At 40.2% G+C, this 18,263-nt stretch overlaps 1 protein-coding gene across 1 annotated transcript; it reads right to left on the bottom strand.

Annotated features, from left to right (window-relative positions):
- Window positions 1-10,113: 10,113 nt before the first annotated feature.
- Window positions 10,114-17,662, bottom strand: SLC35D3 (solute carrier family 35 member D3). The gene is made up of 2 exons (XM_034419056.3): window positions 17,205-17,662; window positions 10,114-13,048 (listed from the first exon to the last, which is right to left on the bottom strand). The coding sequence occupies exons 1-2, from the start codon at window positions 17,638-17,640 to the stop codon at window positions 12,213-12,215; spliced, it is 1,272 nt and encodes a 423-aa protein (XP_034274947.1). The 5' UTR covers window positions 17,641-17,662; the 3' UTR covers window positions 10,114-12,212.
- Window positions 17,663-18,263: the final 601 nt, after the last annotated feature.

The following is an 18,263-nucleotide window of genomic DNA, read 5'->3' as shown; positions in this document are numbered from 1 at the left end:
ATGGTGGCACAATGGTTAGGATGTTGTACTGCAGGCTACTTGTGATGACTGCTGGCTGCAGTTCAGCAGTTCGATTCTCACCGGCTCAAGGTTGACTCAGCCTTCCATCCTTCCAAAGTTGGTAAAATGAGGACCCAGATTGTTGGGGGCAATATGCTGACTCTGTAAACTGCTTAGAGAGGGCTATAAAGCACTGTGAAGCAGTAGATAAGTCTAAGTGCTATTGCTATTGCTATTGCTATGACAGTTATATTGTCGATAAGCAAAGTCAACAAGGAAGCCAGCTTCACTTAACAACCATATTACTAACTTAACAACTGCAGTGATTCACTTAACAACTGTGGCAAGAAAGGTTGTAAAATGGGGCAAAAAACTAACTTAACAAATGGCTCGCTTAGCAACAAAAAATTAATTGTCATAACGTGAAGACTACCTGTATTAATAATCAGTACCATGTAGTCATATATGTCTTAGCAACCTAAAGCAACAAAAGACTCTAAAGTGGCATGAAAATAATATTTGATGGAAGTTACAGGCAAATCATATTTTTTTAAAAAAACAAGCTTTACATGCCTCCATTCGTAGAACCCCATCATCTAAACCCTTCCTGAGCTATGTAGCTGGCCCATGCTAGGCTGAGCATCCAAGTTATGGGATGGTATGCAAGTTATATGACAGAGTGAATATATGTTTTATTTTTTAAAAAAAAAAACCTTTAAATCAATACAGGTCTATTATTGCTGAATGTGAGCAGTGTCTTGTGTTGATTACTGCATAAGGTTAAGCTACCTCTTCAGTGATTGGCTGCCACCTTCCATATCAATGTAGAAGCTGTGAACACACAAATGTAAAGCAGTACAAGGGGCATTTCTTGGCAGCTAAATTCTCCCAAAACAGGAAGCTGCCAAGCATCCTAATGTATTTTTTCCCCAAAGCCATCATAATTTGGCTAGATCGAACTACAGTTCCCACAATCCCTAGCCAGCATGGCAGTTGGACATATGGCTCAATATTTAACATATTGAGTTTCACTGCTAAGTGGAAAATTCAAGATGGTGATTTAGAAGACATTGACATCAACGCAGGGGTGAAATCCAGCAGGTCCTGACAGGTCCTGGAGAACTGGTAGCGGAAATTTTGAGTAGTTTGGAGAACTGGCAAATACCACCTCTGGCTGGTCCCAGAGTGGGGTGGGAATGGAGATTTCACAATATCCTTCCCCCAGGAGAGGGGAGGGAATTGAGATTTTGCAGTATCCTTCCCCTGCCACGTCCACGAAGCCACACCACACCCACCAAGCCACGCCCACAGAACCAGTAGTAAAAAAATGTGGATTTCACCACTGCATCAGTGGTGACTGCTGAGATGTGATTCTCCTATTTCAGACCCAGAGAAGAGCAATCGGCAACTTCCAGTGTAACACTGGGACTTGCCAGGTCCCAGTGATTGGGATTTGATTTGCCAGGACAAAACTTGCTCTCCCAATGGAGCAAATGCAAAAATCTCTATATGAATCAGCTCTGATTCCATATGTCTATAGATATGATGCGAGCCACTGATTAGATGGCTTTAAGCAGAAGAAGGTTAATGGAAGCCTTAGAAATTTCCATGTTGAGAGATACTTATCTCAGGGAGATAGATACTGCATGGGCAAGAACAGATGACCATAAGCAGGATCCCTTTATGAAGAATGTCAAAGCAATTAGCTGATTATTAGAGTTATTGTTATGTACTGGACAGCTAAGCCTTTGTCCATCGAAAGTTGTTAGCCATTGTTAGCCGTTTTGCAAATCCTTAAGTCTGAGCAAATATATATATATATATTCACATGTTCCTCTAAAAGGTTACAAATTCATGCATTCATGCATTCATACGTAAATAAATTGCTGTGAAAGAGTGCAAAGGGCACATGCATCTTTCTTGCACATTTGTGTCCTTAAAAAAATACCCTTCCTTTCTTAATAGGATTGTCTTCGTTCTTTGCCTTGTGACGAAGCTTTTCTTCTATATTATCTTCTGCCTGCATGGGTGCCCTAGTTATTGATTTACACTTTTATTTTGCTGAAATAAAAGGGGTTATTAATGAGCGGGAGCAGCATAATGAACAATGTTTGTACTTATTGAAAACAGTGATAACACCATATGTTCCTATGCTGGAAAACATATAAGTAAATAGCAAATCTTTATAAATTATGGCACTGGCAATGACATCGGTACATATTTGAAATATGAAGAGATATAGTTTGGTCTAAAGCCGGGGTGTTAAAACTCAATTTCATTGAGGGTCACATCAGGGTTGTGTTTGACCTTGTGGGGGGCGTGGCCAGGGGCATGGCCAGCTCAACGTCACTTGTGTTGGAGGTGCAGGTGGTGGCCCAAGCGCTCTACCGAGCTCTGTTTTCGGCTGTGATGGCTTCCTGCAACCCTATGCCAGCAAAAACAGAGCTCAGGAGGGCTGCATGTGACCCTCCCAAGCTCCTTTTTTGCTGGCAAAGGTACCACGGGCCAGTCCTTCTCTGTTTCCAGGGTGGCCCCAGAGGCCATATCTAAGCATCCCGCAGGCCGAAACCGGCCTGCAGGTCTTGAATTTGACACCCCTGGTCTAAAGGGTTTATTTGATGTTGATCCCACTCTCAAGCTATTTCACTGGATATTTTAAAAATGTACTCCAAATAGTAAAATAGTCACTCAGAATCCTAGTAGACCTGAACAGCACACAAGCCCCAGCAAACAAATAAACAAAACTAAAACATTTTTAATGCTGCCATATTAATGTTGTCAATATTATTCAGGGGTTTTTTATTGTTGCTTTTTTAGTTAGTTTGTTTACTTTTCTTCAATATTTTGGGCAGATGGTCCAGCTTATTTCATTACAAGTTCTTTCTTTCCTTGAAAAAGAATAACTGGTTTCAGGATGAAACAGACACACAATTGATTCAAATATTGCCTATAATTAAAAAAAGCTATCACTGTGGTGACTTCTTACACATAGACTTAGATCTACATTATATACTCTCAATGTAAATGTTCAGCTTCTTTTAATTGTTATGTGTTTTATGTGCTTCAAAAAGCTGAGCAAACCTTTAATTCAGAGATTTGATTTGAAATCAGTTCAGTCAAATCAACCTTTCAAACTGAATTGGAAAATCAAACTGAATGGTTTTCTGACTCAGTTTGAATTGTTCAATTGGACTCAATAAATTATCCCCAAAGCTTGAATCAATGGAAAATTCAGCTGAATTGTTTAAGTGCACCCGATGCTCTGATTTCCTTAATTAAGTCTACAGACAAATAATACCAAAAACATGGAACCTGCCTTTGATATCTTGATTGGAGACTGTTTCAAGCCAAGCTAATGTTTTGAAGCAGATCACTCTAATGATTGGAATCAAGGTGGCTCTCCAAAGGAGTAATTCTTTGCACAGGTCAATGGGCAAGATGGAATCTTATGATGTTGAAGCCCTAGTTTGCATTGCCAGTGATGAAGGATGCTCGGATGTCTATGGAGATTCTCAGTCATCCAGGTCATGGTTGTCCCAAAGGTGTTTTTTCAAGCTTTTCCAGAGCTGAAGAAGCTTCTTGAATGAGAAGCGAAATGTCTTCAAAGAAAAAACCAGAAAGTCCAATTGCCTCTTGAAAAAGCACCTTTGGGACAAGGATGCTTGGAATTACAATCTAACATCATGTTGCCAGTCCTGTTCCAATTGTATGAAAAAATTTAACTCATTGCAGGAGATTCTGTGTTTTTATACAAATACTTTTTAAATCTAAAGCATATTTTGCCTAATTAAACAGTCTTACCCAGAGGTCATGTATTTCTTTGCTGGCTTTTTTAAAGAGTCCTTAATCTATTAAAGGAATACCTCCTACACAGAATTTCTAAAAGTAAAAACACAGTGTCTCTTGGCTGCAATCTGGCAAGAATATTTTTGATTATTGCCTTGAAATTGACATTCAACAAATATACTTTCTTCTGCATGAGACGAGTAGGATTACAGCAAAACTGGGCATTACATAAACTAGGGAAGAAGTTAATAACATTTTCCAACAAAGATCGTGCAGCATATTCCTATAGCATTCTATGTTATCATTAATGTAGGAATGGATGGCCAAAAACAGGGAGCACATCAAAGTTGGAGTTAACTCATTGCCATCTTATTCCATCTGTAGCATGTTTAAATGTATCATAGATTGTTATGTGAGCAAAACTGGGTTTCCTGAACCTGTTAATTCTTAGTTCTCCAGGTCATTAAACTGGGTCATTTAAACATACTTGTTAGTCCTTACTTCAACCATGTCAAACAGTTGGCTGACTTCATGCTCTGTCCAGAACTAAGACCAAGTCATAGAAAGGTTACATGCAAAAGGGGAGCCTATCCACCCAATGGATAAGTGAAAAATGAGCAGAAATGATAGGCATGCTGTCTGAAGTGGCACCAACTCGTATCATCTCACTGCATTCACTCATTCATTCATCCATTCATTCTCTATCAGCAGGAGCAAAATAAAAGAATTACAAATGCAAAAGGAAATGGAAGCCTCCTGGCTAGCTTTGGAGAGCTCATATAATGGTCAACAAATGATTCATCTGATCATCTGAACTTGCTCTGGTACATGACGAAAAATGAATATCAGGGAAAGGGGCCTGAATTTGCAAGCAAAGACCTCAGAATAGATCCAGAGGATCTCTATGCCCTAACCAAAATGACAATTCTTTGTCAACCATCATCTCTATAATGTCACTTGCTTCTTCCATTCCTGCAGTATGGTATGGTTTGTCTTTGTGTCTCATTCTCACCACAATGCACAGCTTGCTAGCATCCTTCCAGGGAGATGAAGGGAAACATGACTTCAACATCAGTTGCTGCAATCATTCTTTTGTTTTCAAATGACCTCCAGCAAACTTGCCAAGCATGAACATAGCAACTAATTGATGGACAGGGTTGATTGCTTCCCCCTCTCCTACATTTGAAGCAGCTTCAAGTTAAAAACCAGAGGCAGCAACATCAGATGCCTAATGAGACTAATAATTTAAGAGCAAAAGAATAGCAGCAACCGGATTCATATTGAATAGTACATTTTACATGACACTGTCTCCCAGAATTCTGTACAACTCTTAAAACTAAGGCCCTTCCCAAAATCATCCCTAGAATATAAGGGAGATTGATGGAAAAAAACTAAGTACATAAGGATAATAATTAGTCATACATTTTTGTCCGGCTTGGACCACAGTATGTTTTAGAGTGCAATATTCAGCAAGCCACTCAAAATCCAAGGGTGACACTTGGTCTCAAAAGAGTCGAAAACATGTGGCCTATGTCTGGACATTGAAATCTGGAGACTATGTCCATAGACTTTTTAAATAGATGGCAAGCTAGAGGGGCCTCATATTCTTGGGTGCATAGCTTTGTGCTAATTTTTCCACTTTTATGGACTACCCATATTATCAGTTTCCACTTATCTGAGCTGGAAAAACAAGAAAAGAACAAAAAGTAACTTCGTTTCTGGTGGCCATTATATTACAGCATTATGGAGGTTTCAATAGTCCTTACATCCCTCATAAAATCCCAGTCGATTTTAAAGGGCTTTAGCTTGCATATTTAATTTCTTCCTGCTGAGAAGCGGGGGAAATTAAGCATTGGACAATCCATCCAAAATATTATTCACTGGGTTTCCACATTCTTAATTCTGTACAGGATTCTGACCACTGAGCTGGCAATAGCAACCATTCTTTGAACTGAGAGAAATGTTGCTACCATCTCTATTTATCTCCTTCCAAAAACTGTGTGCCTACAATGGTTGCAGGATATTTCGCCAGAGACATATGGACATCTGTAAGCCTTTTGTAATTTTTTGTTTTTTTTAAAATCACCAGGCTGGCTTTCTTGTCTGGATTCTGTAAATGCCCAGCTTTGTGAAACTACAGCAGGTGCTGCTCAATAGCATATTGACACAAAAATTAATGTTTATTTTGAAGGATGCCATTTTGCACTACAGCCAATCACCTATTGTTTCAGCAAACACAGAATTTCTCTCTCCTCCATTTTCCCTGTGTGCCTATTTCTGCAGTCATTGGGAAAAGAGAGACACTAAATTTCTGATAATAACTATCAGACTAAATATGGTGCACGCATTGAATGGTCTTATGTTTTATGGGCCATCGTGCCTTCATTCTAAATTCTAAAGCTGAAGTCCAGCATCATCTCTTTGCTCCATAGAAGAGAGTGTGAGCTATATAGGATGCATATTAAAGTATTTAAAACTGCTCTGAGTACCATGATCTATCAGCAATGTTATTAATAGAAATGAATGTCTCAATAGTGGCTGATTGACAGTTGTTCTGCCAAACAACACTAAGCAAAATCATTCCAAGACTAAAGCAGCTCTTTTTCACGTGACTCAGACCTGCCAACTTCAAAGCCACTTCATATCAAGTCCATTGAAAATACAATACAGAAAACATGGAACATGATATGAACAAAAACAACTAGATATAGAGGAGGCATATAGCAATAGCACTTATATACCATTTCATAGCATTTTACAGCCCTCTCTAAGCAATTTATAGAGCCAGCATATTACCCCCAACAATCTGGGACTTCATTTTACCAACCTGGAAGGCATAGTCAATCTTGAGCCAGTGAGGATCGAACTGCTGGCAGTCAGCAGAATTAATCTACAATACTGCATTCTAACTGCTGCGCCAACATGGCTCACCCAATGCATGATCATCATCTTCTCACTGTATATGTATGCGTACACATACAAACAAAATGCATTATGATCTCCATATAATTATTTCCATATAATTGCTGAAAACATGTGAAACCTATCCCAACAAGTCCCATTTCAAGCCAACTGATGAGAAAATCCTCTCAAGATTACACAATGTTTCATATGCATACATGTTTCCCCGAAAATAAGACCCTGTCTTATAGTTTTTTTGAACCCTGAAATAAGCGCTTGGCCTTATTGCCACGCACTCAAAAGCCCAATTGGGCTTATTATCAGGGGATATCTTATTTGGGGGGAAACAGGATACAAATGTAAATGCCTCTCTGCTTACCGTGACCTGGATGATTGAGAATCTCCATAGACCTCTATCTACTTACGAAAAAGAACACTGAACATCAAGTCAATTGAATAAAACCTAAACCAACTCCAGAAGAAATGAATAGATGCATTTGTGTTAATTGGATACGAAAGCTTCCTTTGACACACCAGTCTTGGTTGTTAGAACCAATGCCGCACAAACACACAGGCACGCTGTTCTGCCTCTCTCCTACTCCACATCCAGCAAATATAAAAGCTTAAAGCTTTTGTAAAGCAATACATTTTATTACTCTCCCTCTCATTCTCCAGTTCAATTGACATTCTTGTGGTTTGTACAATTAAGATGCCTCAGCATGAGATGATAGTTTTAATATTTACTTTACCCAATCTCCTCCGCTGGAAAGAAAATTCTGGGCTGCATTGATCCAATCCCCATTTTTAAAGCAGGGAATTCTTTGGTGCCCACGGAAAGCAATGAGCAGGCACACATGCAGACACTCCACAGAACTTTTAAAGAATTTTAAAGAATCCAATACTGTTATTATTTGGCCGTGCTTCTATTAGCATTTTAAAAAATGAAGTGGGTGGGGAAATTACCATAAAGTTTAAATGGATAGCTAAGAAATCCTTTAACACATTCTGTTGTGCCAGGGAAATGAACCATGAGGTCAGAATATATGCTAATCTAACATTTGTCTCCACAATTAAAAAATAACCTAGAATGACCATTGGGTGCACTGCCCTACAGGGATCACAAAGAAATCATGCCTGAAACACAGTTTGCCGTCGATAATGGATGTGCATCTTTTGTATTCCAGGGCAGGTGATTTATTAAATATATACATAAATAAATACATAGTTAATTGATGTGGTTAATGATAAAGCAAGAGTTTCTCTAGAACGCAAACATTGTAACATACAAGATTGCAATACATCAGATCAGACCATTAAACCATACAGACCAAATACAGGTTAGACCATGAACGAAGCCAATCTTGTGGTATCAGGGGATCCTTTCCTTATGCATATGGTTACCTGAAGAGCTGTTTGCTATGCAATCCCAGGATTGCATAGCAAACAGGATTGCAAAAAAGCTCATTCTTGAATGCTATTATTAAATGGACAATTTAGATAAGATAGTGACCTGGGCTTCATCATTAGTGCATCAGGGCATCCTGTCTTCTGCTGTAGTTGCACCCAGTTTGGGAAATCTGGACATAGCAGCCATGCTATATCCTCAGGACAATTAGACCACATGAATGAAGGCAAATTATAGTGTCCCAAGATAACGAGATCCAGTTCGGATCGATAACGAGATCCAGTTCGGATCGATCACCGGGACCTGAGGTTTACTCTTTAGTCTTTTTAATTTTTAGTTAGACCACAATTTACAGGAATGCCCCGGGCCTCATTCTATCTGCTGGACATGAAGTGCTGTCTTTTATTGTGTTCTAAGAAAGACAAATTCTTGTCTAACTTTCCATATCTATCTCTGCTTAAGTTATTGTTCCATGAACACAGATATCCTGGTGAATGAGTTATTGGAACATAGATCCAGAAGATCCTCTGAAAAAAGAATGTGAAGCCACTGGTCTGCTTTCAAACTCTTAAATAAGTCTTTCCTAATGTTTCTGTGAACTGGAAATGTCAGTGATTAAAACAGAGACCTTTTGCATTCCCCCCAAGCTATGGTCTACTGAGCTGTGAAAATTGTGTAAAGAGATGCCCTCTAGACATATTTGTCCACAAGTTCCATAATTCCTAGAGAAGACAGCAAAAAATATCTACAGGCAAAAGGCAAAATGTGGAGATATTTGCTGGAGACAAATTCCCTTGTCCCGATCTTTTCTCATTACCCACCCACCTCCTCCTTTCCCCTCTTAAACTGTAAAGAAACATTTACGGTAAGTGAGTCTTCGCATACTTGTATCTACATTGCTTAAGAAACCCCTTGATTAAATAGTTTGCAGTTGACTTTTTAAAAAAAACTGTATTAAATATATTTCAGTCAGAAATATATTTCTGATTGATGCATTTCTACATTAATAACATTAATATATTAATGCATTTCTGCATTAATAACATTAATATATTTACACATTTAAGACTGCAAAGAGGAAATAATATTCATGTATAAAAGGTCTTCAAGTCCTTATATATATATATTTTTTCCCTTTAGGTCTCCCTTCACTTGGTATATACTAATATACTAATATTAGTATATAAATATACTAATATTAATATATAAATATACTAATTTATACTGACAGAAATCGCACACGAGAACTTTTCACTCATCAGAGCAGACTGATATCTCATTAAATGTTCTCAAAACCAGTTTGTGGGTTTCACCTACAAATTCTCTTTGATACCATCATGACTTTGCTACTGCTTAAATTAATTGCTAGGGGCTGACACAATATTAAAAGTGGCTTCTTTACTACCAGCCAATAGGTAGAAAAATAGATTTTCTAAGTTGCAGAATCCTCCAGAAAGCCATTTTGCAATCGAGAGAAAAAAAATGAGTGTGCCACCCACGCTAGTTTCTACAAAGACAAGGGTGGCTCGTGATCAAGCGGAATGAATGGGATCACAGGAAAGGCTTGGTGAGCACGTTGCTCTAATGCCAAAAAACAAACATACCCAAGAACATTTTAACCAAAAAGAAAAAAGAAGAGGAAAAATCCCTAAAGTCATTGGGGGGAAAAAAGTTCCATAAAAAGCAAACATAGGACTGTTGTCAGGAGAAAAAATAATCCAAAATTTATATGAAGACAATGACTGCATGAGGTCAATTCAGGTCCATAAAGAAAACAAAAACTTCAATCTTCTGTCAAAAAGGACCAGAAAAAAAATGGAAGAGGTCAGATGGTTCCCCCTTACCACCATCACCTTTGCAGTATTTGTCCATCCAATGCTGTGCTTCACCTTACAGATTTCAAGCTTAATATCCCTTTTAGCGCCATAAAACTACCAACCCCTTTTCTTCTCCATCTATTCTCTCTCTTCTAGAACTTCAGATTAGAGGGGGGGGTTGGTTTTTGGTTTTTTTTGGGGGGGGGAATATAGTGCACTCGTGGACTTTAACTGATAAATTTTCCTGGGAGATCGATGGCCTGCAGATAAACAATAGATATTCCCAAATATTCTTCACACAACAAATGAAAACACAGCACAGCACAGCACCTGAATGTATGGGCACCTTAAGGAGGGAAAGCAAAAGCTAAAAAGAGAAGCAAAAGCCAAAATGGAAACCATGACTTAAGTAAGACACTGGGACATGAAAAGTGTTCTGATCTTGTAACATACTTTTAAAAAAAAAATTAAACCACCCAGAGTCACTTAGGTGACATGGGCAGTATAGAAATGTATTCAATCGATAAATAAAAGTTTAAAAATTCACATCCTTTTTTCATGATCATCTATACCAGTGCCAGAATACAATTTAGGCTTATTCAGACATGCTGAATGTGCTTTGTTGGATTGGGGTTCTTTGGATGAATGCGTTGACTATGAAACTGAGATCAGTCACTTGTGAAATCTATTTATGCCCGCAGGAAAGAGGCATGTGTTTGACTGTCCAGCTTGCCCATGCTTGACTGCGGAAAGGTCTTTGTGCTACAGAGGCAAGCAAATGATCCTTCTGATGTACAAAATGTTACAGGAACGATTAGAGCTATTTTTACCAACTCTGCCAATTCGGGCAGTGAAGTTTCTCCCGCTAATGCCTACCCTACACTAGAACTACTAGCAGCTGTAGGTTGCTCAGTAACAGTTCAAGATACAGCCCTTGAGTCAGTGGTGGGTTGCTACCGGTTCACCCTTGGTCATGCGAACCGGTAGTGTCAGTGGTGGGAGGCTCCGCCCACCTGCCCGGATGTCTCTGCGCATGCGCAGAAGCATCGCGCATGAGCAGAAACGCACCCACAAGCAAACCGGTAGCAGCCGAAATTGAAACCCACTACTTCCTTGAATCAATTGAAACCCAGGATTACTCTTCAGCTTTCGGTTCTGGAAAACCTTCAGTAAATGGATAGATTGATTTTTCCTAAATTTGCAGTTTAGCTGAACTAGATCAGGTCATTAGTTTGTTAAGGAGAGGCAGACTGAGCCCACAGACAGGCCTGCTGAAGTCCCTCACTTCTTCCCTCTCTATAGTGCCCCCTGGTGGGGAGGCTGGTTCTGACTATACCTTGGTAAGATCAAGAATTCTGTGTGCTTTGTATTTTGAACCACAGTAGATACTTTTCTTTCTTGTAATCAGGGCTTCCCTTCTTATTATAGGAGTGCAGAGACACCAATTGATTTGGCAGCCCAGCCCAGAAAAAGGGGTTAGTCCATGGAATCCAAAAGGATAAATGTATCTCATGTAAAACAATATGAATTCCTTCCACATATATAATTAATTATACATAATTCAAGACCTGATTATGATTTCTAGATCTGTAATCTAAAAGGCATTAGCTACATTTAGTAGGACAGCTCTAGATGCAACCTTCAAGTTTAGAAGCATTGCACCTCAGAATAGTCTATACACTCTGTGGTAATAAATATACTTCTTTATGCATGTTTATATTCACAAATATTCAATCAATTTTAGAGAGGTAGAATTTAAAATGGATGGTATAGAATTTTCAGCAGAATCTTATGATTTGGCTTTCATTCATTTATGGTAAGGATAGCCCACGAATCCTCAATAATATGCACATACATCCATTCTGGCAGTTATTTCCACCCCCCATCTCCTACTTATTTAATTCAGCTCACATGAAACCCAGTATTTTCTTCTTTTGCACTATCTTAGGAAAAAAAACTTTAGATTTTGTTTATGGCATTGAAGATCTTGGAATAATTATATTAAGGCTTCTAGAAGCATTCGTGGAGGAACCTGTAAATCTTATCTAGTTGACTTCTATGGCTATAAACCTAGGATTTCCAGTATGAGGTGTCTGCTTTATTGGTCCTGATCTGAAATTATGTACCCTGAAAAATGAAAATTCACTGAATCTAAGCATGAACCTGGTGCTTTAGTTCCATTAGAATGAGATAACATTTCCCCATTAAGCTTTTTTTTATGAATGTATGAAAGCATTTGTTGGTCCATATTCCCACCACAAGGAATAAAAGACATAGATTCTTGTTTGGAATTTGTTACAGAATTACTCTTTTTCAGGACTTGGTAACTCTTCATTTTCTACTAGATAATCTTTCTTTGCATAATTGGCCCCCCTAATTAACCTCCATATTCCAAGATAGGCATTCTTTAGTGAGTTTCTGTTAAGTTCTTCGGTACTACCATCTACTGGAACAAGAGTAGCATTTCTTTCTTCTCCAGTGCTGCCCATCTCTTCTGTGCTGTGCTGTTTGTTTTCATCTGCTGACTCCTCCATTATTGGATCTCCAGATTCTGCCTCCTTAGGCATCTCCTCCATTGAAAAGGGTGGTTGACTTCCCTCATAGTCTTTCTTCTCTTCTTCTCTAAGTTCCTCTTCCAGATCTTCATAATTACTCTGTTTCCTTGTCTCAATAAACTTGACTATACAATAGGTGATGGATCCTACAGTGTTTACTGCCACGCCTGCTATGAACAGCTTTGTGGGTTCCACATCATTGAACGCTACCATCCCAACGGTGATGGTTGCAATGCTCTTCACAACACCAACAAAACTAGTGGTTACAGCTGAGTTGATGTAAGTGCAATGAAGGGTTGTAAAATTCATGGCACAGCCCAATAAGACACAGGCAAAAAAGATGAATGTCATGAGGGGATCTTTCCATCCTGGGAACGACCAGATATTGATGGCTTCCATGCTGACAAAGGCGAATAGGATGAGAAAAGGTGTGGCTGAAACGGCAATGGCATATTGGGCTGTCAGAGGCCCGTAGTCACTATCTGCACTCATCTTTTGAATCACAACCAAATATCCTGCATGTACCAACACAGCCAGAACTCCGGTGACATACCCAATGGGATCACCAGTCAGGTCACCCGCACCTGCCAATTTTGAAAAGAAAGAGAGAGAAAATTTACATGCACTTGAAATATATTTCATCATTGTTATATGAACTACATCAGTAGAAGATCGGCTTTGATGAGATATTAGCTACAAGGATTTTAGGATACATGGAATAAACTGCTAAGAAGAGCTATCATCAATTTACTTGGGAACTGTTTGGGAATAAGCATATCTGGCCAATGTTGGGAAAAAAGTTGAACTAGAAAAGTTTTGAATAAATCTGTTAACCTTATATTCCTGTATTAATTTATGAATGTTCTACTTTCAGGCAAGGCATTAAAACTTTTTCTTTCTGTGATTAAGTTCCAAACATCCTTAGTCAACAGAGCCAATGCAAAGACAAGTGATAATGGAAATGTTTGTTGAAAAGATCTATAGGATAGCAAAACCATCTACTCTAATTCTACTTACTGACAACCATTCATCAAATTTATCTACCGATAACCTGAAATAAGGTACAGCATGAGTAAAGAGAATCTAAAATGAACAACCTGTCAGAATTAGACTGGTTCAAACTCAAAAATGAACCATCAATGATAGAAACCAGATTTTGAAGATGAGTCCATTCTTAGATAGATAACTTAATCTTGCAGAGCTAATACCAATTAGGATTTATTCTGAGTGGTAAACTATGTATGGTTTAACAATGTTAGATTGAGGCACAGCAATGACTGCCTGGATTAGGGTTATTATTGTGGATATTAATTTTTTTGTATTTTACCTCAATTCAACTTTTGAGGATAATATTCTTAAAGCATTGTTGGAAGCCCTGAATCAGATAAAGCTAATCTGTACAAATTTCACAAGTATTGCTTAGGATCATCTTTAATTTTACTGTTCCAATGATTTGCAGGAAAATTCAACGTAGAAGTGTCTGCACAATGAGGATTACTTTTTCTCTCTCATTTAATGGGCATGGTGTTATCCAATGGAACAGGATACTGCTCAGTATTCAGATTAGATAAAGAGGAGAATTTCATCAACTTTCCAAAATTAAACTACAAAATGTACTGCAATAAGATGTAAAGACGATTCTCTCTTTTTTTTAGGAATTAAGTCAAATTTAAGACATACAATTTTCTCTGTTGCTCTCAGTCAATAATAATAATAATTCAAATTCAACCATAATCAAACATCATTGCTTTAATATTAAACATTAAAAACAATAGAACAATTTAATAAGAGGGAGTGATATTTTTAAAAAGCTGCTTAAAATGAATCAAAACTAACTATAAAATAACCAAGATAGCTGTAGTCATAATGGCTATAAAATGCTTTTCATATCTAAGGCAGCATTTCTGAACACCAGCTGTTAAGAAATAACAAGAGAGGACTATTGGCCACATGTCCTATTTGTGATGGCCCCAGAAGCAGCTGGTTGGCTACTATGGAAACAGAATTGTGGACCAGATTGGCTCTTTGATCTGATCCAACATGGCTATTATGTTCTTATGACTGTAATTAAGAATTAAAGCATAGGAGTGAGCAGAATTTTCTTCAAGTGGCAAGGTTTCCCTTTCTTCATTTGGTCGGATTATAAAACTAGAGACACAGATTCAAAGTTAGAGGCAAAATCAGGACATTTTTTGCTATTGCTGTATAGGGGGAAAAAATTATAAAAAGGCAGCACGGATAATCTCAGTAATACAAAGAGATGTTCACAATTGTATCCGGAGACCTATTTCAAATAGTTCTCATTGCTGGATATTTCTAAGGAAGCATAGCATGACTATAGCAGTATAGCCGTAGATAACACGTACCAAAAAAAAAATAAATCCCTAAGCATAAAAAAGAGCTTCAAAAATGAAAATGTGTTTTGGATTTTTTTCTTTTCTTATTATTTTTTTTTAAAGACAAATAAATTAAAACATCTAATGACGTTCTTTTAGAACAGTTGTGAAAACCATGCCACTGGGAGCATGTAGACTCAATATTAACATTTACAAAGGCCTTATGTCACAGAAACATACGTGAAAATGTAATTGTCTACTATTGGTACTTCAGAAAGTAGTCAGATCTGTTTAGAGGGTGCATGTTTACAGTAGTTGGTTGTTAATGATCAAATTTTCACAAATTTCCAGGCAAAACAAAAACTTTCTGTCCCCAGTAGAAAATAAATACGAACCCTCTTTTAATAATGATAACAGTAACAAGAAGATGTCACTTAGAACTGCCTGAACATTTTATTCATTTATATTCAGCTCAGACATTTTTATGTCGACCTGAAAGCAAAGGACAATCAACCCAAGATTTTAACATTACTGTATATTTCAATCCCTTACTCCCACTTGCTATACTATGCACTCCAGAAACTCTGATAACTCAATTATTGTTTCCTTCCTTCCTCCCTGCCCCCTTCTATTAAGGTGATGATAATAAGACTTTAATTATAGATTATAGAAGCAATGACACTGCCCAGGAGATCCATGATGCAGCTTTTCACAAGAGTTTCTTCTCATCCTTGGCAAGAGCTTGTATGTGACAGAGGAAGTTAGGCAGCTGTAAGTAACAGGAGGCTGAAGAAGGGAAAAAGCAGAATTGGGGGGAAACCAGCTGGACCACTTCAAGTGTCAACTCTTCTGTACAAAAGTAACATCCATGAAGGGTAAGAATCACCATATTCCATAACTGTTACTGTTATGTGGCGGGAAATACGGGAAAGTATATTTTGTTATGAATTAAAAGTTGTTGTACCCACCAGTATACATTTTCGTTTTGTTGACAAAGATACCTGTCAGTGCCCCTGGCGGGGTGGGGGGGAAATTAACCAACATGTGACTGCTTCAGGCTTCATAAGCTGAAGAGTAAATGAGCATTTATCACGGGAGAAAAAGCACACGAGAACCCCATAAGCTTTAATTATTGGAAGACAGAGGAAGTGTGCTGTGAGCTGGTGTGGAATCAAAAACAGAAAGTAGCCCAGCCAAACTAAGGTTAGAGATGGACAGCTTCACACAGTGCCTTATTGCATTTTTAGCCAGGGTACATCTAAGGTTATAGAAGGAGGGAAGGCAGACCACTTTACCTTTAGGTTTGTGCACACAGCTGTATATATTACAGTTAGTTGGTTATACACACAGTTAGTACAGTTATACAGTTAGTTAATATACACACAGCTGTATATATTACAGTTAGTTGGATGTTTTAAATTTGGCCGAATGATTGAATTATTTTAATAAGCTTTTAATTTTTGTTGTACATTGTTTTTACCATGGCTGTCCACCGTCCTGAGTCCCTCGGGAGAAGAGCAGTATACAAATATAATAATAAACTATTAAGCATCTATAGTTGCCAGGAGCCAGTAACTGAATTGCCTGCATACCTGCCCCATGCATTTGGCTCACATAGGTTTGTCCCTTCTAATGTGTAGTGCCGTGCTTAGGAAGCAGCAGGTACCAGAAGACCTGAAGTCTTGCCAGCAGAATATGGGGGGAGACCAAAAGAAGGCTCTGCTAATTGTATGTAGGCATGAAGGAGGGGGAAGCAAAGGCCAGGACTTTGATGGTTTGCGCTTCATATCCCAAAGTAATGGTCAAAGCCTTAGAATCTGTAGAAGGGAGGTTGTGAGGTGGGTGGGTGGGTGGGGGGTGGAATTAGGTGAGAAAAAAGGGCTGAAGCATGTGGAGTGTGAAGAGCAGCTATCCTGGCAGGACTGGAAGAGAATTTAAAAGAGCACACAAGAAAGGACATCGGGATTGGAACTATAAGGAGACAGACTGGAAAATTAATGGGACGAGAAAAGAACAATACTTGTTCTTGAGCACAACAACTATGAGACGCTTAGTCTAGAGTCCCATAGGAGTGTAATAATGAACCAGGGGAAACCTGGAAGGGGTAAGACATAACTGGTGGGAGCAGGGGACGGGGAAAGCAAATGAAGATCTAAGAGGGAATTGTAGCGCAGGTGGGGTGGTGGTGATAGCTTGAGCACAGACAGAGAGAGATGAGATGGAAGGTGAAGTGTGCCTGCCAAGGTTTCGGGTGGGCGCAAGTATGGCAAGAATGACAGGAAGGGGGGATTATCCGGAGGGGCAATAGTGAGGGGAGGGAGGGGGGGGCAGAGCAGGGATTACAAGAAGGGGAGCCCGGCTGCGGAGGAGCCGCGTGGAGCCTCTTCCTCTGGCTCGCACTCACCTGCCAGAGCAGCCCCGCAGGTGGTGATAAGGACGGCCACCGACACCCCGAGGGAAGGGACGCCGTTCTTGAGCACCAGGACGCCGATGAGGAGGGTGACGAGGGGCAGGCAGCGCTTGAAGACCACGTACATGGGCAGGCTGAGCCCGCGCAGGGACCAGAGGGTGAGGCTGGACTGCAGCGTGGAGAGGAGCGTGGCCCCGGCGAAAGCGCGCCCCAGGCTGAAGCTGAAGGGCGGCATTTCGACGGCGCCCCGTCGCCGCAGCACCTCCAGGCTGAGCGCCGCCGTGGAGCTGGTCAAGCACTGCAGCACCGTCAGAAAGGTGAAGTGGTAGCGGTTGAGGAGAAACTTCAGCAGGATGTTGAGCGAGCCGGAGAAAACCCCGTGCGCCACCGCCACGGAGATGCCCAACGCGCGGCCCCGGCACAGCTGCATCCTGCCCACCCCACACACACACACGCACCCCGCTTCCTAACCGCCCAAGCCGTCGGCGCTCTGCTCTCCCGCCTCTCCCCAGCACGGGAAAGAGCCGCGATCCTCTCCTGGCTGGGAGCCTCCGGGGTGCCAGGGGTGCCTCCGCGCCTCAGCAAGAGACAACTTTGCCGGCAAGCCCCGAGCGCAGCCGCTTGACGGCGGAGGGGGGTCACAGGCGGAAGGGGGACGGTCGGTGATCAATCGTGGTGGGCGGCAGTGGGGGGGGGGGGCAGGATCCGCTGGGAAATGTCTCCGCAGATTCGGCCACCGGCAGCCTACCAGATCCCCCAGCTGCTGTTGCTGACGCAGAGGGGGGGCTGGGTGCCCCGGCGCTTCCCATTACCTTAATGAAATGGGGACAATCGGAAGAGCGTTATTGGCCACGCTTCCTACTTGACCCGCTCAGATTGTTCTGGCTGTTATGAATCATGGACCTGCTTTGTTCCTGGAAGAAAAAGGAAGGAGAGGAGGAGTGGGGGAGCTGAATTTTGAAAAAAGGTCCGAGGGTGGGGCGACCCCCCCTCTCCCCACGTGTTAAATATATATATGTATATTTAAATGCACAAACTCGACGGTTGCCTTGC

Source organism: Pantherophis guttatus, chromosome 1, assembly GCF_059756535.1.
Source record: "Pantherophis guttatus breed Tessera chromosome 1, ASM5975653v1, whole genome shotgun sequence".
NCBI classification, from domain to species: Eukaryota; Metazoa; Chordata; class Lepidosauria; order Squamata; family Colubridae; genus Pantherophis; species Pantherophis guttatus.
This window is presented reverse-complemented; position numbering and strand designations above follow the sequence as displayed.